Source organism: Nipponia nippon, unplaced genomic scaffold (genome assembly GCF_047370975.1).
Source record: "Nipponia nippon isolate SJK-2023a ecotype South Korea unplaced genomic scaffold, ASM4737097v1 scaffold_1, whole genome shotgun sequence".
Taxonomy (NCBI): Eukaryota; Metazoa; Chordata; class Aves; order Pelecaniformes; family Threskiornithidae; genus Nipponia; species Nipponia nippon.
In genome coordinates this window covers 146,083,371-146,108,862 of record NW_028262290.1, presented here as the reverse complement: position 1 = coordinate 146,108,862, position 25,492 = coordinate 146,083,371, and the positions used below count along the sequence as shown (strand labels likewise).

At 40.3% G+C, this 25,492-nt stretch overlaps 1 protein-coding gene across 1 annotated transcript in view; it reads right to left on the bottom strand.

The window, feature by feature from the left end:
* The window catches only part of PLXDC2 (plexin domain containing 2), a 278,901-nt gene extending 253,638 nt beyond the window's left edge, over positions 1–25,263 (bottom strand). Inside the window, exon 1 of the mRNA XM_087776433.1 lies at positions 24,654–25,263. Coding sequence (XP_087632559.1) covers positions 24,654–24,762 — 109 coding nt within the window. The 5' untranslated portion in view covers positions 24,763–25,263. The remainder of the gene's footprint in view (positions 1–24,653) is intronic.
* Positions 25,264–25,492: the final 229 nt, after the last annotated feature.

The window sequence follows — 25,492 nt, the reverse complement described above, 5'->3', positions numbered from 1 at the left end:
TTAAAAATTCAGTTCATAAATCCTGTGATGCCATAGGATTGGAGAGAGAAGAAAACAGAACACCTTTTTTTTTTTTTCCCCCAGGATCAGTACTGAAATTAAATCTGTGGTCTTCTCAGCCACCCAGCCAGCTCTCAAGGACACTTAGTGCTAAAATAACAGTAATAAAAGAGCCTCATATTCCTCATATGAGGAGCAGACCCCACTCTGTGTTCCTGTTCCCGATGTTAGCAGATAATGGCTTGCTAACCCTATTGCTTGCCTTCAAAGTTCCCTCACCACCAAATGAACTTTGTCACTGCTGCTCTGAAGTTACGGTCAGAGGACAGCAGGGACAGAGATCTATTTGCACCATTTGCCATTTAGTGCTACATAAAACCAGTGCACTCATTAAAGTTAAATGTGAACTGTGTGAAAAAAACACTGGCCAAGTCCTGCAGCCAGGGAGGGTAAATGAGAAAATTTAGCCATTCTGCAGTCCCAAGCTAGACAGAAAGCACACCATACACCATACAGGGATGCAAAACCATCTCTCTCTGCAGCAAAGGGCAGCACTAGCAAGGAAAGCTTAGAGAAAGGATTATCAGCCTACGGTATGGCAATGCAAGCTGGCGCAGTTTAATTTATGGGCTAACAAGTGTGTAGAGAGACCTTCAAATAGAGAAGCAATACAAACTACTCAGAGTATCTAAGACCCAGTGGGCAAAGGTGGCCAAATAATGGCAAGAGATTAAATAGACTTAATATGCTACTGAGTTCTCATAGATAAGTGTCATTAGCTCACACATACTTCATTTTCTAAAAGATCAATTACAAAAGTCCTGCCACTGAATAAAGATTGTAGCTTTTACTCTTTTGCTTCTAGAGGGGAAAAAAAAATAATTAGTCTGGATAACTCAGAAATTATACAGCAAACAAACAAAAAATGCCAATAGATTATTTCTTAACAAATCCCACGATTTCTTGAGACTCATGGCATTTAGTTTTGGAGTCAGTAAAGCTAAAGACATCACCGCAATATGCAGGTGCATGGTAAAGCTTGATTCATGAAGGTGGGGGTAGAAGCCTGTCATCACCAGTACTGAAAAAGCCTGAACACTGCACCAGAGTGAATCTGTTGCTTGTTCGGTCTGTACACTGGATTAGGAAATATACACTCCAACATCACCAAAGAAAATCTAAAATTTCACATTGCTATTTTATCCAATTAGACTGATAAAAATAACTTTGAAGAGTATATAAAACTAGTGTCAGGCAAAACACTGCAGCACTTGCTCCTTACGAGGAAGAGGTTTCCAGCCAGAGCAAAATTTGGCTGCTGCATTCATGTCCTTACTATAATGTTTTTCTGACATCTGCTGCCCTATGATCACTGCTTGGATGCTAATAATGACATGGGATATGATACTGTACATCTAATCAGTGCTTCAGCAAACCAAAGAAAAAGACAGAGTCAGAAGCAAAAAAAAGAATTCAATATCAAACTAAAATGGAATGGAAGGTTGGGTTCTCAAGTATTCCCATTACCTGATACATTTGTGATATGCCGTAAAAAAAATGTTATTTATATTAAATGAGGTACTAACAAAAAATCAATTCCTAAATCATAACTCTTTTTCAAACAATTGCTGCAACATGCCTCTCCTGGAAGCTCTGAGGGCAGAGGTGGCTTAACCTCCTAGAGCTTCTCTTCACATGAGGCTGAAATGTGTGCAACTTTTTTTTTGCAGGGTATAAACCTCCCTTAGCCATCCCTCCCCTTCTTACTAAAGTCTTTGGAAATAAGTCCTTGTGTGGGGAGAGGCAGAGGCAACATAAACACCAGCTTGCTTGAACCCTGGAGTCCAAACAACACAGTTGTGATTTCACTCCGCCTGTGTTTGGAACGAGGGTGGAGGCTTTCTTGTTATAGAAATCATCCAGATGTATTAAAAATTGTCACCACCCTCAAAGACAAAAGGCAGAAAGAAGGAAACACTGTTCTCAAAACTGCTGAAGACCAAGCACAGAAACTGATTTTCAGTTAGGTCCTTTCACACAGACAATACTTGAAAGAACTGAGATTGGAACTGGATCTCCTGAAAATTGGTTTGCTGACTATCCTATAACTGTAGGATTAAACTATATGTTGGAGTCTTCATTATTGAAGTCTTCAAGTTAGATTTCTTTTAAAACACATGTATACTCGGGCCTTAACAATACAATATCGAAGTTGCAAACTCCCAGAGAACCCTAAGAACTGACACTCTGTTACTTAGTTGCCCACCACAGTGGTTTTTAGGTTAGTTTGATGATGGGTAGATGCTTCTTACACACAGATATTCCTAAATCTCTCTTCCAATTTTTAAACTAGCCTGTACAGCCCTGCTATCCCTTGGATATTCTGAACAAAGACACTGAGACACTGGGCAATGGAAGAGTGGTTTAGTGCTCTTGGTCCCCTGTAAATAGATTTGCAAGACTGAAACAAGCTCCAAGATGACAAAAGCAAGAGAACATACTATCAGTGCCTCCAACACCACAGTTACTTTGTTAGACTGACCAGCTAGCTTCTCAAGCTTACCACACCAGCAAGCTTTTGGAGCTACATTTGCTTGGTCTCTCTGAGACAGCTCTTCTGACCACCCGTTCCATCACTTTGTCAAGATTCTTTTTGCTACCAAACCTTATATTGAGTCTTTCTGGTTTCCTTTGCCTAAATGACATTTCGGAAAAGGGAGGAATGGTACAGAGTAAGGAGCTGGGATCTTCTCATTATGTTTCCCAACTTCAAATGCCAGACCTCAGCTCATTTGTCCTTTCAAAGGTTGCTTCCTCTTCCTGCCAGTGGGTGCTGGGACACACACACCTCCTCACTACTCTTCTTTTTTTTTTTTTTTTTTAAATACCTCTAGATTTTTCTTAATTACATTAAATTTCTGGCTTAGCTTTAAACTTCTTTTGCTAGTTAAAAGCCTAATACATAATGATAAAATTTTACTAATTGTTATCACAGCAACTTTGTAATGACACATGCATTAGTCACATAACTGAAAATACTTCACCTTCAGGAGCCAACAGGATCTAAACACAGTATTTGAGCATAACTTAATTATAGGATTAGGGAACGGGTTGTCTGATGTATGTGATATGCTTATATCCCTTCAGGGGGATGCTTGAAGAGCTCAGACACAGTGGTATGATGTTTCATTTTCAATCCTCCACTACACAGGACTCACAGTGGTTTTAAAAACTAATGACCAGCCATGCTCTCGGTATTTAAAACTGTGCTGCAAGGTTTGGACAGACTGCAAAGGAGTACAGCAGGGCCATGTAAGTACTTATCACAGTATCATTATAGAAAAACCTAGAGTGAAATCCGTAAACAGCCATGCCATAAAGGCTATGCAGAAGCCAGCAGGTTAGACACACAACTGTGATGGTAAGAAACCACTCTTGTTGGGACAGCTAGAGCAGAAATAGAAAAGTTATGATATAACCCATGCCCGCAGCACTGCTGGTGACGCTGGAAGCCAAGGCTCCTGGAGGAAGCCCCATGGGGATGCTCTCCAGGCAGCAGAAGCTGTGGAGTTCATTTTAAAGTCTCGCACACATGATTTAAATGTCTTGTTGGATCATGGCAGAAAGGGAATTGCAAGCCCAGAACATGACAAAAAACATGGATTGCCTGCAAACATGTCTACTTCTCTTACATCTCCAACCACAGACTTTGGGCAAAACCCTTCCCCTGCACTGCTCCTGCCGGTGTTTATCTGTGGAAGATTCACTGAGCAGTGTTGGAGGGCTCATTCGTCACCTCCCGAGATGGACAAAACACTTTTCTCCACAATATTGCACAACAGGACCTGAAAGGAACAGTTTAAGTTATGCAGTGGTTATACTGGAGTTAGGACTTCAGCACCCTACAGCCACATGCATCCACTATATAATGTTAGGACTTCAGCACCCTACAGCCACATGCATCCACTATATAATGTTTCATAAATTTTAGGTATGCACTCTTAAGAGAGAGCTCTTTGACTTTGAAAGGGAAGCACATTCAGAACCTCACTGCTTTATTAGTACTGATCTTTGTATTTACAACATAAATTCATGGCCAATATATAACTGTTTGTTCTTTACCTCAAATATCTCTTCTCTGTTTTTTCTCCCTAAATATATTTATGGAGAGCTATTATGTCTTCTTCTAGACTTCATTTTGTGAGACTAAAGAAATTTATCCTACCTCACAGAGGATAAATTGTCCCTTTTCATCCCAAATAGGCTTCATCTGCACCTCTTGCAATTTGAATGAATTTTTATTGCAAATGAACGATCAGAAATTTATGCAATATTTTATGCTGAGTTATACCAGTGTACTTCCTTCTCGCTGCTGAAAAAGCTGGTTCTCATATCTTTTAGCAGCACATTTGCTTTTTCTACATCTGTTGCACATTTTTAAGGTCCAGTCTTTCTGCAGTAAGGAGGCAGATGACAAGTTCTTTTCAGCTTAGAAGCAGAAATTTTGGCTATCAGTCACCAAATGTGTGAATTGTAACTTTGCATTATTTCATGCCTTTTTCATACTCAACCATCTCCTAATTATTTTCCACATGATTTTCTAGTCCTCCTCTGACACAAACTAAAGGGAATCATCAGTACACCACCAGAATTTACTGGCATACTCCCACTTTTTATGACAAATTTATTATGAAAATACTAAAAAAGACCAGTCCAAAAGCCAATTTACAAGAACTTCTATTTGCTTGGAGGGAAGCTACTCCTACTTTCTCTTTCACAGATTCTTGCCATGTCCATTGCAATTCTTCGGTTAGTAACGATTCTCCCTAGCTGAACTAACAACTTCCATGTGATACCGTACCAAATGCCTTTGGGAAGTAAAATAAGACCTATCACAAACTCCTTTCACTGAAGAGTAAAATAAGAATCTTCCCTTTCTCAAAAATTCCATCACCTAGATCTTAAAAAAATTCAATATTAAATCATTATGTCAGTATATAATTGAATTTCCAAAATTATTGTTTCAAAATATGTTCTAAAGCCTAAGAATATAATTGCCTGCATCACTGTTTTTCTCATTCTGAAAAATGAGATACATGACAAAATGTCATGTATTACCAAATAAAAAATCAGATTCTTTTTTCCTAGAGAAACACTGAAAATCAAAGGATGAAAAGGTGAAAGCTGTTTTTTTTCTCTTGAATGAATAAATTTTCCTGATTTAGTCAAGTCTTAAAAAAAAAAAAAAAAAAGATGAAGAAAAAGCATGTTTCTTACAAAACCATCTATAAAACAAACAATCCCCCCCTATTAAAATACAGATTAAGCCTGGACTGAGATTCAGTTGAGAAGAATGTTTTCGATTTGTATTATCATTATGGGGTGAAGAGGGTAGGGAATTTCTTTGCTAAAACTGTTGGATAAACTTATCAGAGATCTTTTTGAGTATCGATGTTTAAAAAGGCTTCTCTTTCAACAAAGGGCTTTGTATAATTTCCTTTAACATCTGTAGGCCTACTGAGTTCCTTCTTTATTCACATTTCACTAGACCTATAATTAAACCCTCTTCAAAAATGCATCACTTCAGGTGTCCTAATGAAGAATCCTGAGGAACCTGGTAATAGTTCACTGAGGGAGAGCAACAAAGCTGGTTCGCTACTTACAACTATTTCTTGCAAGATTCATTCTCTTCAGCAGATGGAGGGCTGCAGTAAAAGTCAGAGACTCAGGGCTGGAGAGGTCATAAAACTCTCAAGAGCAGGAAATTACATAGGCATATCTGCCAATACGGTCTATTTATGAAAAGTCATTAGGCGTTCCCAGTCTCTTCAGTTTCTGCTTCCCCAAACAGGAGAACAGTATTTTAAGAGCAGTAAACTCAAGTCATCTTGTTTTAATTTAAGCTTATTCTTGCTATTTGCTTTTATATGCTAAGCATATAACTCATGCCAAACACAAAAAGTATCCACCTGCTACAGAGAAACCAATTAGATGTATAAGTAAGTAGGGGATTTTCTCCCTTGAAACTTGATCCTACAGCCTAGGGAGAGTTTTGAAGCAGTAAATACCTACTACAGTATTGATACCACATGATTCGGCTTTTGTTTCAACACGAGTTTTAGCCCCTGATGCTAATGACCTTTGAAGGCCCTGTGTTGTTATGCCACAGCCATAAGACTCAGGGAGAAGTCTCACACGTAAGTCTATGGGACCTGATGAGTTGCATCCCAGAGTCCTGAGGGAATTGGCTGATGTAGTTGCCAAGCCTCTCGCCATGATATTTGAAAAGTCATGGCAGTCAGGTGAAGTCCCTGGGGACTGGAAAAAGGCAAACAGTGCACCCATTTTTAAAAAGGGTAGAAAGGAGGACCCTGGCAACTACCAACCTGTCAGCATCACCTCTGTGCCTGGGAAGATCATGGAACAGATCTTCCTGGAAGCTATGTTAAGGCCCATGGGAGACAGGGATGTGATTGAGACAGCCAGCACGGCTTCAGCCAGGGCAAGTCCTGCCTGACCAACCCAGTGGCCTTCTATGATGGAGTGACTACATCAGTGGACAAGGGAAGAGCTACGGGTGTTGTCTATCTGGACTTCTGTAGGGCCCTTGACATGGTCCCCCACAACATCCTTCTCCCTAAATTTGAGAGATGTGGATTTGATGGGTGGACTGTTCACTGGATGAGGAATTGGTTGGATGGTCACATCTAGAGGTCAGGTTGGACGGAGCTTTGAGCAACCAGATCTAGTTGAAGATGTCTTTGCTCATTGCAGGGAGGTTGGACAAGATGACCTTTAAAGGTCCCTTCCAGCTCAAACTATTCTATGATTCTATAAAGTCAGGTTGGACGGAGCTTTGAGCAACCAGATCTAGTTGAAGATGTCTTTGCTCATTGCAGGGAGGTTGGACAAGATGACCTTTAAAGGTCCCTTCCAGCCCAAACTATTCTATGATTCTATAAAGTCACCCGACTCCCAAGAACTGTGTCACACGTCAGTTGACCAGACTGCACTGTGGACCCTTCTTCCACCTTGGCTGAAGAGCTCCATGGGCCTCACGTGCCTTGTTCCTCTTGGGCTCCAGACAGCCACTGTGAGCAGCTGGACCTGGGCTGCTCCATCAGCGAAAGCTATAAACCTTAACAGGCAAATTGTTACTGGAGCCACTGGGATTTTTGCCAGAGTAAGGAAAGCAAATTTAGACTAACATCTGCAAGTACAGCAGCCCGAAATTGTCATCAATATGCAAAGTTGCTTGTATAAGGACTAGCAAAAAAAAGGTGATCAGAAGAACCCTGATATCCTCATTATCACTTTATTTAAATACATTATGAGGTAGTATTAGAAACAGTATGAGGTACTAATAGAAGTGAAAAGTGGAAAAGTAAAAATAAACTTCAAGAAAGGAGAATTACTAGATGCTGTTTGCAGTTTTCTATTGATTTATCACTTTGATTTGTACTGTGCATAAAAAAGATGATAAAATACTGAAAACAGTAATTAAGCTAGGATAAACAGGGTTGTGCTTTCCTGAATACATCAGATTGTATCAATAAAAGAAAGCAAAACTTGGAGTGGAATACACTCTTAGAACAGTAAAAGGAATGGTACCTCTGGGAAGTAAATGCACCAAGTGTTCAAAATAACATCCTTATTATAGAGATCATGAAAATCAATTGTAAATAAGCAAATAAAGGATGAAGACAAAGAAAATTTACTGTATAACTGATATGGGGCCTTGTCTTTAAATATGTCTATACATACACACAAGAACATATACATGTACCTACACACACCTCTTCTATCTGTACATTTATAGAAGAGGTTACACGCTGATGACAAAATGACTTGTAATTAGGCACCAGTCAAAATAGATTCATAAATATTATCAACATATAAATCCACAATGTCCCACAGCTCCTTCTAAATATTTCTAATTTATCTTGCATCCTTCCGATAGAGTTATGATATCTTACATTTCCTTAAATAATATTTAGCAGCAGGAAACAAAGACAACCAGGATCATAAGACCTGTCAGCCCCTTGTACACACTGCTCAGTGCTCCCCAGACCAGCAGCTTCCCCCAGGCCAGTGAGAGCTGCAGAGCTGAGCTCTTCATTAATTGATGGGAAATGTTCTTCAAAAAACACATATTCAAATGCCCTGTGAGCACATGGGACTACTGATCAGAAGTCATCATGTCCCAGGAGTGCCTATTATCTTTTCTATCTATTTTGATTTCAAGGACTAAATGGCTGGAATTCAATTTGCTCCCAAGTGAAAGGCTTACTAAGCTGTAAAACCTCCACATTACCTGGTATTATTAGAAGTGAATAGAAAATAAACTCACCCAAATTAAATGCAAAATATAACCTTGTATATTGCACATCTAGAAGTGCTTAAAGAGATTTTTGGTACTTAGCTCTCACTGACGTCAGTGCTAAATGCCCAAGATGATGTACTTAGGAAACTGTACAGTAACAGTCACAGAACTGCATGGTACAACTGTAAGTTAATTTCATCTTATTAACTAAATTCTCATGTTTTCAGTTTTGCTGAGAGGGCTCCAAATGCACTGTGGTCATTGTAAAGCCAGACCTTCCAAGCTAAATGGAGCACGTTTCATGGAAGTTATTAAGCAAAGGATTAGAAAACTTTTAATATATTTTTTCCTATAAATCTGCTCTATATATTCAGACAATTGCATATCTTTCAGAATTGAGACAATAATTTTACTTGATGACTTGATTAAATTTCCAAACCAGATAACTCTTCATTAGAAAAAAAAGAAAAACATCCAGCTGATGCATTTAATTTATAGCAGACCTTAAAATAACTCATACAGGTCATTAATTTTATATTGCAAAAGGCCTATAAATTAGATTAAATGCTCAGTTGCATATACTGCACAAGAAAATTAACAGTTCGCATTTGGCTGCCTTTTCTTGGTCATCATTTCTTTGGTAACAGCTCTTCAGCAACTTGGCATATCTTTTTCAAGGTAAACTGAGCTGATGAATGATTTATATATTTATTTCTAGGCTACACACTATACAATATTCAGATCAAGGAAAGAATCCAAAAAACTGTTGTGCAGGACTCCACATCCTCTACAATATGGGGTTCTTCTAGCACCAGAGCTTAAATTTTGGAGTACCTCTGCTGTTGGTAGGTCCCAAAGCAGAGCTCAGTCACAATATGAAGTCAGGTTTTTGCTACCTGTGAATATGTAGTGTAATTCAGTGCAAGACCAGGAACATTTTATGTGTAGGCCAGAAGAAATGTTAGGGAGTCACGTACCTTTTCTTTTGTTCTTGGACACTGAGGCAGAAAAACTTGCTCTTAGTGAAATGCATCTGAAGGGAGCATTTGGAAAAATGTCTGAGTAATCTAACTATCATTGGGCTATGACATTTCTCCAGATTTGTCCTCTTCTAAGGAGATTACTAGAGCCTTCATTATCTCCTTCACATAGACACAAGAGATGCTGAACATAAGCCTAGACCCTTCTAGGCCTCCACTGCTCTGACAAGTCGTTGCTCCAGGACAGTGTAGATCTCTGCTTGTTCCTTTGGCCTCACATAACTTCCACTTCTACTTCTTGCTCATAGCATTGAAGAAAAAATTAAAAAGTAAAGAGATGAGAAAGATGATAACAGAGCTGCAGAAAGGTTTTAAAAAAATCTACAATGACAAAGGAATACAATCTGTAACTGAATAACTTCACATGGAGGTGGGGGGGTTTTGGGTGTGTTTCGGTTTTTGGTGGGGATTTTTTTTTGTGTTAACATGTATATTAGTTCCCGTGGAAGCAAAGCAGATTCTGTAATTACTTGAAGAGAATGCAGCTTTACTCAGCAGTAAGCTTGAATGGCATCTTGCAGCAACAGAGAGAGGAAAAAACCAGTCTTGGATTGCCAAATATTTAAATGGAAGTTAAAGAGCTGTTGGCAAGATGGTGGAGTTCTGACAGAAATTGTAAAGAGGCTATTGGCTTGTGGTTTAGTGAGTAGTTCTTGTATATTCAATTTTAAGTCTGTAGTTCCATCACTATGAAGTATACACAGTGTCTGCTCTGAAGGTTAAACATGAAAACACAAATTAGAACTGTAAGATTTTTTTTCTTGTGCCTACACCAAATATGCTGTGTGTGATCTTGGCAAGTCATTCAATACTCCAGTGCTCCATTGGTAAAATGAAAATAAATAATAGCAGTTATTACACATGACAGCTTTGTGGCTAAATCCATCAGTCTTTACAAAGTACTTTAATATATGATGATGATGAAACCTATAGAAAAGCTTATAAATAGTTATTTCAAAATTCAAAGCCATCCATTCTAAATCCACAAATGCTAAGTAAAACATATTACAGCATAAATATTAAGAGGGATGGGAGGGAGAAAAAGCACACAACATGACTTTAAATCATGAAATGCACATGGGATTTCTCAGTGTATTTGTAGAATGATGGCTGTTATTCTTCAAATGCCATTTGGCTGAATAAATATGAACAGCAGGAATAGCTATAGTTCAATGAACTTTCTACTAATACCTGGGCAGGTGGGAATGAAAATCCCTAAGTGAATAAGAGCAGAGATGCCTTGTTACTGATAAAAAGAGCAAGTTGCGGGGGATGGGCATTTCTGAACCAGAAACATGTTTTAGGATTCCTGGGAAAGATGAAGACTGGAGCAATCTGCCTTGGCAAATGGAGATAAATGATCTACTATGTCAGTTAACAAGTTAAGGAAATACAACCCACAATTGCAGACGGATGCACAGTGAGAGCAGAACACATTTACGTTCAGCGTCCCCTTTATAATGAAGCCATTATTTTGGGTTATATCTTAGTGCTTTCTGCTGTGATTTGCAGTGCCGCAATGATGGTCAGAGGATACTCTGTCAAGCTACAAGATAAACCACTATTTCCACAGTACAGCTGTAAATATACAGAAAATTACCATAGGGCCAAATGAACTCAGCCTGTACTTATCTTTATCATTATTATTCTTTTTTTTCCTCTTTATATAGTATATATAAAGTTATATATATAAAGTGTATATATAATTTATATAGTAAGTAAAGCATAATATACTTTATATATACACTCTCTCTATATATACTTATATACTTAATATATATACTTTATATAAATAAAGTATAAATAAAGTATCTTTATAGGAGTGTATAAACAACTGGATCTTTGAAGAAGTGCTATGGACCCGAAGGGTACCACTCTGCCTTCCTGGCCTGTCCTCCCCCCATCCTGCGATGCCTTGCTAAAACAGGTGTTCAGGAATGAAAAAGGAAGCATTGCTCCTGAATGCCTAGAAGCATTGCCCAGCACAGACCCAGACAAAAACTCTTTTCATTCCTCAGATGTTTTTTACAAGGCAGCCATTGATAAGAGCAGTCACCTGGCAGGGAGATACAGATTGGGAACCTTCCTTTTCCAGTTTACCTGTCCTATATAATTAAGAAGTTTCTAACATTCCTTACCTCCTTTCTGTGATTTTCAGGAGTACAGAATCAGAAAAACTCTCTTTTGGGTTTTTTTTTACTTTTTTTTAAAGACTGAAAAAGAAACTGAATTGGAATAGAAAATGCAGTATTTTCCCCTAAAAGGACACTGCTTCCCTACAGAGCTTCTGAATATATCCTTTCCTAGCTCTGCTTTCTGGCTCCCTACAGATTTAAATTAAAGGAGCAGAATATTTGTCCTCAAAGTAACCTATTTTTTTTTAATCAACATGGATGTTTTGATCTCTCTCCTCTAGATTTCCAGGCTGAATAGACCCACAGAATTAATACAGCTGATGAAATGTATAGAGTGAACTGAATCAAGCCTTTCATTCCCACCCAGCAAATGTTCTGATAGCTCTCATGGTCAACCCATGGACTCTGCACTACTTGCTCCTCTTTCTCCCATTTCAAGAGCCTCAAGCACTCTGAAAGCCAATACATTTCCTTTACCCTTCCAATTAGACAAATTACATTATCATAAATTATAAGCAGATAATAAAAATATAAACATCAGCAACAGGCAACCAGAACCTTCCAGCCTCCAAATCCCAAATACCTTCAAAGAGTATAATGAACAACTTTGGGAAATGCAGTACATTTTCAGTACTAAGGTATAAAATCATTCTCATTCATTTGCTTCCTAGGATTGTACAAGCCATGCTTACTGCCCATGGGAAAGTCGTATCTAGCTGCATTGTGACCAAAGATCCCACACTGCAATATTTCACATACACTAAGGGTTGTTGAGCACAGTACAGAATTAGAGGGAAGGCTTTGTGGGCTCAAGACTCTTTTGAAATTGGCCCAAACTGCTTTTATAGGAGTAAACTGTGGCTGTGTTGAAGTATGTGAGGGCAGAATTTAACCTCTGTTTTCCTGAATTAAATTCTAGATACAAAAGGCCCTATAAACATTTTAGCAACACCTACCAGTGTGTTCTAGCACAAGTCAGTTTGGCAAAGACTTTACATATGCATTTCTCTTCAAGAACACACTTCAGTTGCATTTTTAAGTGCTGTGCCAAATTGAGACTTGCAAGGGTAGCAACTATTTTTCTTTTTATAAAGAATTAACATCTTTCCTCTCTTTGCCTACTCCTGCTTTATGGAAAACCTCAAAATGGATTTGAATTCTACTTAAAAGTTGAACAAACTTTCCCTAGATCTCCAAACAATAGATTGTTGAAAAAAGAGGGCCAACTGGCTGGCTCTATAACTGTACCAGCATCAGTCTCAAAGACTCTCAGATAATTAGAGAGATGAAGTTAAAACTGCAGTGGATTTATGATGATCAATAAAACATGATTGTGTTGGTGCAAGATATAACCAAACACTGGACAATGTCCCTGGCCAGAGTTTTTAAATTTCAGTCGGAATGCTGGCTTGGTATGCACCCTGACTAAGCTGTGCCATAAGACAGCAGAATAGGGATAAAATAAAGAAATTCAAATATAGGCATAGGAGGTCAAGGCTAAAGCTAAAAGAATTGTTTTTATTTTACAGCCTACACTAACTACAGCAAACTTCTGCAGATAAAGCTGGGCATAACTTCCTATCCTGAAGACCTCACCTTCAGATTATTATCTGTGCCTGCCTGGGGAAAATAAAAAGTGATTCATTAACATCTCAGGGTCATCCCTTCATGCTAACAGCAATTTTGTTTGTGTAAAGAGTAGAACAATAAACCATAAATTTGCATTCAACAAGCAGCATGTAATAAGTGTTTACACTTAAATTTGATGTGAGCTGTGTGTGTTTATTGCTTCTCAAGCTCAGGCCACATTTCAGTCCCTTGGAGACAGATCATAAAATCTAAGTGAATATTTAGTTCATGCATCTCCTAAATGTGTCTTGCACATCATCAAAAAAAAAAATTAAAATAAAATCCCAACGCCCAGCTCTTAAAGGGGAATGCAACATGCATGCATCAGAGGATAGATAGTCTCTGTAGTCCTCTGCTGTTATCCACTACAGTAATATGGGGAGGCGGCAGTCATTCTTTTCTGCAGGCTGAAAGACCCCTCTCTCCAGAAACTTTTTCAGGATCTGCAACAATGCTGCAAAACTTTTTGCCACTGCTGCAAATGTCTGGGACTTTTGGGCCAACTAAATTCCAAGCTCCAAGGTCAGAGAGAAATCTTAAACACCTACAACTTTTTCAGTCCACCCATCTGTAGGATAACACTTACAAGTAAATATTTACTTAACAGTAGTAATGTAAGTGCAGTACTAAATAAGAAAAGTTTTCCATAACTGGATCCTAGGGATGCAAGCCCAAATATTCCAAAGCATAAAGTCTGGTTTTGTTTTTTGGTGGTGATGGTTGTTTATTGTGTTGTTTTGGGTTGGTTTTTTTTTCACCCCACTGATGGCTTTATTAATTTGGAAAATATAATGTAAATTCCTTTTCAAATTAAGGGGGGAGCATTTATATATTTTGCAAGCTAAGAATAACAGCTTTTTTTAAAACCTATCACTATTTCTGCAGAACAAAAAAAAACCACCATCGGTGATAAAACAGCAGACGCTGAAAAGCAGTGATTGTATTAGAAGATCTATCAGTTCTGTTTTCAGCCAGATACTTACTCTACAGGAAACTTCAGCATGATTTATAGCATCAGAGGCACAGCATTGTACGTGAACTCTGTATAAATACATGTGTTATGCAGCATTTGTCAATAATCTTTCTGCTTAAAAGTTCACGAATATACACTCCCAGTAAAAGCTGCTGTCATACTTGTGCAGTAAAGTAATACTATTCTACCTCTTAAAATGCTCATTTTCTGAGGAGGATAAACTTTTTAAACAGTCAAAGAATTCAAGTTGGCAGTGCTGCAAACTGATTGCTTTGGAAATCTTTCTTCTGACTAGTAATTACTGAATCTGGATTATTATTCTCAAAGTTTAATTACAGGAAAAATAATTTTACCGTTTATGAAACACCATCGTTCTCTTCTCTCCAAGAGCTCAATGGCAAAACCAGAAAGACTGGGACATACTTGTTCCAAATTGTCAAAGTGCCAACCAGCAGAAATCTGACCCAGTATTTGTCTATCCTTCAGACACACTTGTATTTAGGAAAGAAACTTATTACATTAGGCTATAAAATGTGTCAGTTTGGGATCTGCTGTATAAACAGCTGAGACACACATCCTTCTCCCGTTGCAAGCCTGAGTGAAGAGAAGAACATCAGAAATGGCAAAATCTACAGCAGTCCCAAACTAAGCCTTGTTGTCTCTGGACTGACCAGAGCCCTTAGTCAACTGTAATCTGTTTTTTTTTTCCAGATAGACGCAGGTTATTTGATTAAAGATCTGACTGGGATTTAAAAACTTAGATTAGGGAAGTCAAGGATGAGAATGAAGAGAGAAATTACAGCCCTGAATTTGGTGAAGCAAGGGGATACTTGAAAGATAACAGGGCTATTGCAGAAAAAAGCAACTCACCCTCTGAGACACTAACAATGCATTTTTAACTTTGGCAAGGTTGTCAATTTTTCAAAACCACCTTCCTATTTATAAAATTAGGATATTACCTTACTTCTACAAGGTCTTCCAAGAATAAGAATACTAACGAATATAAAGTGCATAGCTATGATGATTATGGAAATAACTGAGAAAGCTGTAAAACAAGTGTGGCCTGCAAACAGTAATGGAGAAGTAGCACGCACAAACTGCATGCTGACGAGTGATGGCAATCAAAGTCTGGGGTTGAACCTCAGAGAGTACCTAAACAAAGTTAGGAACACAAGCTTGATTGAAGCTTGCATTAAGACACAACATTAAAGGATTAAAATTAGTCCAAGAAGCGGAAATAACACAAATACACATCCAGGGGAAAACAAAAACAAAAACACAAAACCCACAATTAAGTACAACGTTTGACCTTGCTATGGCAGAACTGCCAATCCTCAGGCATCTCAGCTGAGGCAGAGTATAAACCTGCCTCCTTTTAAACACTAGACCCCTTTTCAGGATGTATATACATGGCTAGCTCAAGAGACTGACAAAAGATAATGGTAGTTCCTTTTCTCCATTCAAACTGACAAGTTTACTATAGGAAGAGCCATTTTGCAGGTCATTTATGCTATTCTAGAAAATGGCTCCGAATTGAAACAAAACCAGTATTACCAACTCTGCAATAAATGTCCATGTAATCATGCATGAAATAAAACAGAGGAGGAAAAAGCCAAGTATATTAGGTCAAAAAACAAACAGAAAAACAGGCTAAGCAAAAACAGATAAAGACAGACAAGCTTTCCAACAAAGCGTACTAAAATTAAAAATTCTTTGCTATTGTAGAAACTAGTACTCTTGTCAATGCCCTCGTTATCTTTTGTAGCACATTCTACTTGTGGCTGCTGCTATTTTACCACGTGCCTGAAGACTGTTATGGGGAAGACCAATACTGATGACCTGCGGTGCATGGGGGCACGTGGAACAGACATCCATGACAGAATGGCTTCTCATCCCAGGGAAAGACTTTATGACCTAGGTGGTCCCTTCTAGCTATGCTATCCTAGGAAAGAAATTGTTAGGACAACTTACTACTATTATTATTATTATTTTATTTGTGCATTGGAAACATGGAAATGCCTCCAACAGTTTGCAGTATTAGAAGTGAAATGAGAAGGTTTGGGAAGGGTAAATGCACTAACAAAACTGGAAGCAATTATGGTTTTGCTTAGCTTGATGTTTAATAGGGGAAAGACCCCTTTAGTTTTCTGTGGTTGAATGCAAACATGAAAAGCTGTGTACTTACACAGTGTACAACTACACATTTCAATTATTAAGTCTTGCATAATTTGCATAATAAACTGAAAAGCATTGCATTACATATACTTTATTCATAAAAACTGTTTTTAAAGAATATGAAGAACAGATGTAATAAAGAGTAAATGGAAACCAGATCTGATGATAATCTATAATGGTGATTCACCCTATGCATTTTCTTTGTTTTGAGACTATAACTTAGATCAGTGTATATATATGTTTAAATAGGAAACAGTAATAAATTGTGTTGATATTGAGGTCAGGTTTCTGCAATACACCAAATGCTAAGCTTCTAGTCCATAAATGCCTTCACTGCAAATAAACCATAAATCTATTATCTTTACAGCAGCTGCAATCTGGAAAATGTGCTCTCTTTTAATTTAGTTGCCTCATGAATATCATATTAACCAAGAAGCAACCTGAATGAGAAATATGCTATAAAGTAAAAAAAAAAACCTAACTGGATGATCAAGATGACTGTTTTTTTCAGCCATTCCTCCCTTTCCTGTTATCAAATAAATGTAAGGTTTCTACAAGATAAAATGGTCAGTTCTTACAGGGCTTAAAGTACATAACCAAATTCTCAACAAAAATAAATCTCAATTAGAGATGACTAGAGAGTTAATTTCCCACCCTAAGTCAAAATTTTGATCTTGTTCTGATTAAAAATAAATAGTCAATGTTTGCTGTAGGATATGAAATGAAATATATATATATATGCACACACACATATACTCCAAAACAAAGTGCTTTTCAATTATGCTTATACATCCTAATATAATAATTTTAATCTAAAAGTCAAAAAGAAAAATTTGAAATGAGGCATTTTATCATCATCAAAATAAGAAACTCAAAATTACTCGTTTTGACACTTACTAGTTGAAATATTTGACAAGAGTATGTCAACTTTGACATAATTTTCCAATTGCAACTAGTTGTTTCTTTGAGCATTTTTTGACTAGGCCTATGTAACACCTGATAGCATTAAACTAAGAGGATTTATAATGCTCAGAGGTTTAAAAATACTACATTCATTCTCCTCATAATTTTGTTTTCACCTCCCCTACCTCTTCCAAAATATAGTTGTCTCTGTCTGTCTCCCCCCCTCCCCTTAAATCTCACTTGACTAAGGACAGCAGATCTGATCCATCTGACCTAGAGCACGACCACATGAACTACTGAAACACTGCAAGTCGGAAGGAAGCAATCTCTGAAGCAGGCAGGAAGGGCAACAAGGAGATGAAGGATGGGAGAGAAGAGCCTAGGAACTCTGAAACCAGTCTTGCCACAAAAGGATTCCTAACAGAGGGCCTTGGGTTTATATCCCAGGGTGACTGAGGCTGAATTGCAAATACATACTGCCTGGCTTGCAAATTCAAAAGGAGAGTCACATACACAGGAAAGCAGAAACATGCAGCTGGAAAATATAATGGAGCAACTATATTAATAAAGATTCATGCTGGCTCCCTATTCTCTATGGAGGCCAAGATAGCATTTTACAATGGATTTTTAGTTCAACTGCTGACTTGTCAAAAGAAGAACCTGCATAGTGATGAACTCCCCTCTCTTTAACACTTCACCCATCAGAAAACACTGAAGTTACAATGGATGATACTTGCCTTTTACAATCAGCCTAGTAATGACTCTTCTGAAGAGGAAAGCTATAATTATTCAGCCCAGACGCAGTATTGCCCATTTAATATTTGCAGGATTCACATTATGACCAAAGGTGTGGGGGGGGAAGATAATGCTTGAATAGAAGAAAAAATTAAATACGACTCAAAGTGCTTATTACTAGTTAACCACTGCATCCAATTCTGCTACTAAATGCAGATGAAACTTCCAACAGAATCTGCCCTACTAACTACACAGTTAAGTAAAGCTGCAGTAAAAACTCTAAATGGCATGGTATCCCTGTAACATAAGCAGCCCTTTGACACAGTTCAGTTATATCTATAAAGAAAATGACCAGAGCTCCTAGCATCAACTGTGAAACAACATATACTTGAAATGTTACCAGAGATAGGTTAAATGGAAAGGTTTATATATTCCACTTGTGGAACTCTCCCTATTCAAGTCAAGGATTTTTCACTCAATAAAATTACGTGGGTTAAGTGATGCCCGCCTAAAGTCCAAAACAGTCACTATGAGAATATCTTAAAAGAAAAAAAAAAAAATCTGCTTATAATGGAACCTAGGAAGTGTTCATATTAACAGATAAAAGTTCTAAACCAAGTAAGAACAAAATCTGATTTTAAAAGCCTTATTTCATGACATAAAAACTCTAAGTAAAGCAACATCTTAAATGTCTTTACCTTGTCTGCAGCCACAGAAAGTGTACGTTAAAATCACATTAAAGCCACATATATCATTGACAAATGAGAGACAGAGGCCTCGAGCTAAGAGAGCACTTGAATTCATGCTTGTATTTTATCTAGCTGTGGAGTTCAAGGTGAACCCTTGTGTACTTAAAGCTACCCACACAGAATGATTCAAGATAGCTGGATGAGACCTTGAAAGGTCACGTTGTCCAGCCATTTGCTCCAAGGCAGGAACAGCTGCCTTCCTGGACAGAATGACATTTTGGACATATGTTTATCTAGCCTGTTTCAGTGATGAAGACTACTCAGAGATAATCTGCCCCTCTAGTCTTAACATTTAGAAGTCTGCCTTGCTGCAATTTAAGTCACTACTTCTTGTTGCGGACAAGTTATTCCCTTCTTCTCTCTGGAAGCCTTTTACACACTTGAGGATTGTTACCATGTCACCTCTTGGTTTTATTCTCTCTAGCACTGTTCTTTCCTTTTTTTCTTCGTATTACACTCCTCAATTAGTCCACATATTTCTTAAAGTGCAGTGCTTGAAACTGAAGGGAATATTCCTGTTGGGATCTTACCATTGTCGAGTAGAGCAGATACATCACTCTTGTGATGTCTTGTCTTGTATCTATCTTCATCTTAATCCTTACATTTCTCTTGATGTATCATCCCATCAAGGTGTTTGCTACTTTTGAAACTGTGTGTTCGACTCAAGCCTGACCCTGGATCTGGCCTAAGAACCTGCTCCATTTGCCCGTTTCAGAAAAGAAAAAGGTTGAGCCAAATCCAACTTGAAAACACACTCCTACGCGCTGCCTTTTGGTTGAGGGAGATGAAAATGTTACGCAAGCTCTTTCAAACTCAGAATTTACAAGGACACTTAGCACAACAGCTTCCTCAATGTTGACAGAAAGAATTACTAATTGAAGCTATGTTTATTAGTTGGATGAGGAAAAAGAAAAGAGGAGGAAGCGGAGGAAGTGTTCCATGATGAGACACAGCACCCAGCACTCACAAACATTACCTCAGGGCAATGTTTTATGCTCATTTGTCAGAAGCCACAAACAAAAACAAAACCCATGTGCACTTAGCATGGCTTCTCTGCATATTTCTCCATGGAAAGTAATCTCCTGGGTTCTTCCAGTTCCTGCTGTGATTATGCAATTCTCCAGTTTAGTAAATATGACATCTGCCAATTGCACCACATTAACACTCCCAGCTCAGCCCTCATCAAACCTAATAGTTGGAAATAATTTCACACTTCACACTTCTGGTAAGCTTGCAACATTTCCCTGTATCAGATGAGAAATGCTCCCATCAAATTACCTTTTGTTCACTCTGTAGAGAGCCCCCAGCACACGCTTACCTTAACTACTGCCTTCTCAAATTGCTTTGGTATTCATTTTCCTTAGGAAGCATGAACCACACCAGGAATTCAAAATACCCCAGTTACCCCAGCTGTGTTCTCAGTCTAAGAGACTGTGGCCTCAATAAGTCTTGGAACTGGGACTGCTATAGAGCTTTCTTTTTGTCAGTGCTTTCAAGGCGACCAGCAGCAGAACTGCTCAGTACTTTGACAGTCCAACAAAACCACAGTGACTTTTATCAAAAACAGAGTCAAATGATTTTTTAATTTTTGCTTTTTTTAATAAGAAATATTTATTTCCTTTGTGGAGAAAAACAGTAGGATTCTTTTTCTTTTTTTTTATTTTAGGAGCATTTTTCTTGTGTGATAGCTGTCTTTAGCATAATTCAAAGCAAAGCAACTTTCTGGGCATCGCTGCACAGTAGTCCCGCAGGAAACACAAGCTTCAGGTCCAAACCTCCATCTCCTGAGGTCTGTGCAGGTGCAGGGACCTGCAGCACTGCTCCACCAAAAACGTGCCAAAAAGTCCTTAGCGAAAATGCTAACTCACCGTAGGTCTGTGACTATTTTACTCAGTGGGTCTCTCTCATCACTTGACATTATGAATTCCCTCATTTACCTCCTTCATGGTCTCAAGAGTCTCTTCCTTTAAAGGAAACAGCCTTCCTTAACGGCAAATGTTTTTAGAGGAATCTGGTATTCAGCAAGGCAGTAGGTGTTGTCCCAGCATTTTGCTTTACATGGCCTGTAAGTGTTGCTAATAAATTGTTGCCCAGAACAAAAGAACCTTTCAAACTATAAAGACTTCTTCATCATTTTCTACATTTGTTTACAGTGTAGAGAGCTGGTTTCCCTGTTATTTATCATCAACTCCAAGTTAAGTGTCAGAAAAAATCTATCCTCTGAGTCGAGTATTTGCCGGGTTTTAAGTGCCTGTGTGAAGATGTAAACTCTGAAGGGAAATATTTACAGCCAAACAAAAACATTGCTTTCCCCAAGGGATTTTTAAACGTTCAATGAACTATGAGTATTGATCTTACTCTAAATTTGTGGAAATGAGTTTCTGTGAAACGGAATTTAATACCTGTCAACCTTATCATAGTCTTAATTTACCCACTATTTATTAGCAATATTTCAAACCACTCTTTCAGAGGAAATGCCAATGACAAAAAGCACAAAAAATGGAAGTAAGAACCAGGATAAAAGTTTAAAAAGATTACTTCTTTAGAGGGAATTCTTAGTAAAATACATATGATACGTAGATAGAATTTACTCTTAAATGTCACTGGGATCCTGTAACCCAATCGTCCCCATTTACATATCATGTACAGAAAAAAAATATAATTTTGAATGCAAAGAGAAAAAAATGCCTGACACACGTGTTGTCTAATATTGCATTTCTTTTGATACTTCTAAGACAAAACCTGAAGGTTCGAATGTGTAATGACAAAAGTTTGATTTCAGTTGTTTTTGGTTGTTTTTTTTTTTTTTAAACAGAGTAAAGTTCAGGCAATACATAAAATGCGACTATTTCAGCAGTAGATAAATACTAGATAAACACTGCTTGATAGTAGTTTATCCCATAAAAATAATTCTACCCCTCTCTGAATGCTGATGCCTGGAGACAGCTGCAGTCCAATGAATATAAATTCTACCAGGATTCTGGGATATGCTTTCACAGAACAAAAATTACAATAACAGCCTCCTAATTCTGACTGATGGTGTTTGCAAAAGAACGTAACATTTTCAAGGCTTCTTGGGGCAACACTTCAACAAGCAGTGAGCCCTCACTTAAACAACTGGAAGCCTTAATTGTGCGAGCTTTCAAAAGACCATTTGCTTCCGTTTGTTAAACTGATGTCGTATTCAGTTTGGTTACTGGAAAACACACATGCACACCAACCTTATGTTTAAGAACCGTCATCCTTGATTTATAGCATTTTTGTCAGCACAGATGCAGCCCTGCCCAGGCACAGGGGAGGCTGGATGGGGCTCTCCCGAAGAGCCGCATCCTGCGCGGCTGCCGCTGTGCCCTCTAGCGGGGACAGCCCCGCTCCTGCCAGCGCAGCCTCGCAGGCTCACACCTTGGTCGCAAAAATCGGGATTTTAAAAACACCCAGAGGCAGCCAGACAAGTTCCGGTATGCCTAGAAAATGATTTGACTTGAATTGATCTGACCTGATTTTACTCAGCAAGGTAATTCTGAGGATCTGGCAAAAAATGCCTGTGCGTTTTTTTCCGTCTCTGTTGGAATCATGGCATATCCCTTTGGTAGCATCCTCAGAAACCCTCTCCTGGCTCCAGCTCTGCCACGGCATACTAAACGTTTGCATTGCTTGCTACTGTTATTTCATTCAGTTTCAATAAGGTGTTTTGCTACTGAGCATTCAAAGAATAAAACAGCCTCGCTTTAAGAATTTGCAGCTACTTCAAAGATTTTTCACTTTAACTCTTCAAAGGTTTCTATCTGAGCTATCTGAGGTATACAGTAGATACTAAATAGAGTAAAACTTTGAAACAGCACTTTTTATTTTGACTCACAGAGGCTGAAGTTGAATTTCCCTGGCTTTACATAGTAATTATCCTCCTCTTACTGATTAGACAGTCCCTGACTACATTTTTTCCAAAGAAGAGCAGTATTAAAAACAAAAAAAAGGAATGATGAAAACACGTTAAATACAACTCTGATTATGTTAATCGCATTTAATTATTGCTGTCATAATATAGTCTTTTTAACCAAGAGGGAAGGAAAAGATGCCAAGGTTATAAACATCCAGCTGTCAAAACTGACATCAGATTGTCCATCTTACTAGTTGAAGAACACAATCGCTTGGTATATTTTCTTCAGAATGTATCAAATATCAAAATAATATTTACCTGATTATAAACTCCTTGATAGTTCATATCACATTCAGGAAGATACAAGACATTAATAAATGATTTACGGATAAGCAAGCAGTTGGTATATCTTCTACTTATCACCTCCTGGTGCAGACATTGATGACCGTTACAACTTAATAGCCTAAATCATTGATGTGCAGTGATTATTTGCCCAGTGATAAGTTATATTTCATTTAGTCAGCACTGACATTTTCTTTTCCAGATACAATGGCTGGAAGATTAATAGCCTTTGTGAGCTCAGTCCACTGCCACACAACATAGTCATTTTCTTTTTCTAATCTCACCACCACACTTTATTTTTCCTTATAACTAACATTAACAAATACCAACATTTGCTGCCTAAAGCCCTGAGAGAAGCAGCATGAATTTTACAGCAGTACATGAAAAGTCTCCTCCTGGTTTTTCCCTTTGGCCCCAAGTGACATGTGAGCCCCAGCAACCTGCTGAGCTACCTTGTCATTTAGCAATTCCCAAACCCAGTGGTAGGCCCCTGCCTGGGAAAATCCCTGCTCTGTCTGGCACATTATCTCACCGGACATTTCAAATAACTCCCCAGTCTCTCTTGTTCGGGTCAGTTACGCTGTGACCACAAAACTCTTCACATTTGTATCAAACCTTTTAGAAAAGGAAGACGGGGCAATTCCGTTGCACCAGGGAGGCCAGTGGAGATGTTTCATCGGATAATAATCTGGCTGGTATTTCAAACATAAAGGCACAGCTTTTGAAAATATCTATAAGCTAGAGGCTGCTGCAGTAAGGTCCCCTGACACACAAAACCCACGACTTTCCTCACTTGGTCCTTAAATATCTAGCCACAAACACACCAAGCTTTCCTTTAGCAGCTTTCCCCTCCACAGCACAGGAATGCGGGATACAGAAGGCTTTAGTGATCAAAAGGGAACCCCACGCTGTGGGAAATAGTGGCCTGAGAGAAAGCACTACAGGTGCCGTGTGTCACGCATTAACAGGTGGCTCCGAGAAGGACTGACAAGAGGACCCTAATCACAAGCAAACTTAATCAACAGAGCGAGCCTCTCACTCGTAACGAACAGGTCCCATAGTCCTGTGGGGTTTTTTCCACTATCTTTCTCCTTCTCTCAACGCCTGGTTTCCAGGGAAGGCTGCAAGCTACTGACTTTCGCGGGGAAGGAGAGTGCCCGCTAGCTCTCCCAAGCAGGATCTGCAGGGAAACTTTGCCTCCCCTTCCACGGCTCGCTGCCGGGAGAGCAGCGGGGCCCCGCCGCGGGCAGGCGGGGGAGGCTGCCGGGGCGTCCCGGCCCGCCGCTCCGCGGGGCTCCCGGGGGAGCCGGTGTCTCCGTCCCTCCCGTCCCGGTGCTGGAGTGGGAGCCCTTCGCCTTCGGGAGCTTCTCATACGTGGCTGGGAAGGAGGCTCCGGGGACCCCACGAAGGGGCTGGGGAGGGGAACAGCAGCGGCTCCCAGTGATCGTGGGGCAGATTTATTAAAGGAGGAAAGTCCTGAATTCTCATTAAAATAAATAAATTAAGTAATGGAGAGCTCTTGCCGGAGAAGCCGGGGGAGGGAGGTGTGGAAAGCCGGGACCGCGGCCACCCCGGGGCCTCCCTCGGGAGCAGGGGGAGCCAACCCCCAAACGGCGTTTACCCTCTCCGGGTGCGCGGCCCGCGGAGCTGCCGGTGCTGCGGGCAGGCGGCACGGCCCCCTGACCCCGGCCCTCCCCGGCCCGGCTGCGCTGCCCCGGGCTCCGCGGCGCTGCCCGGGCCGGCCCCGCCCGGCAGGTACCGGCCTCGCTTACCGCGGCTCTGCCTCGGCGTCTCCCCGCCGGCGAGCTGGCAGCGCTCGCTCAGGCACTGGAAAAGTAATAGAAATCCAGCGGCTAGTTTGCTTCTCCGCAGCCTCGCCATAGCACGGAGCCTGCCGAAATAACTCTCCGGGGTGCAGGGTGCGCGCCGCTCCTCGTCGGAGGTGGGAAAGTCCGGGGGGGGCGGCGGAGAGCCGCCCTAGCAGGCGCCGAGTCGCCCTGTCCTCGGACCAGCTTTCATTGAGCGGGGCGGCAGGGACGAGCCACCGGGGCTGAAGGCGCTGGACCGGGTCTGGGGGGCGGCGAAGGGAGGGGGGGCTCCGTCCCCCCAACTTGCACGGCCGCGCCGCTCTCAGTCCAGCGGCATCACCGCTGGGGAAAACAAGCCCAGCCTCGCCTGCGAAGTGCCAAACTCTTCCCTCTTCGCCGCCTGCTGATAGATTTTAGGAGAGGCACTGAGATCCTCCCTTCCTGGCTTGCCCCCACCCAGCTCCCTTCCCCCGCAGGGTGAGGCAGGGTGCCTTAGGGACGGAGCCTCCCCTCGGTACACCGTTACCGACAAAACCCCTCCAAGGGAGAGGAGCGGGGAAATCTTCCAGCCGGAGCCGGCGGCCAGCCCGGAGCCCCGGGAGGAGCAGGACCCGGAGGGCGGGCAGATGAGCCGCGGGAGAGGATGTGCGAGCGGCGGGGAGGCAGGCGGAGACGAACAAGTTCTCCTTCTCTTTTGGGGCGGTTTCCGCGGCCGGCGGTGCTAGTGCGGGGCCGAGGGCAGCCGCGGGTGGCGGGCTCTCCCCCGGCCCGCAGCGCATCCCCCGCCGCCGTGCGCGCCCGCG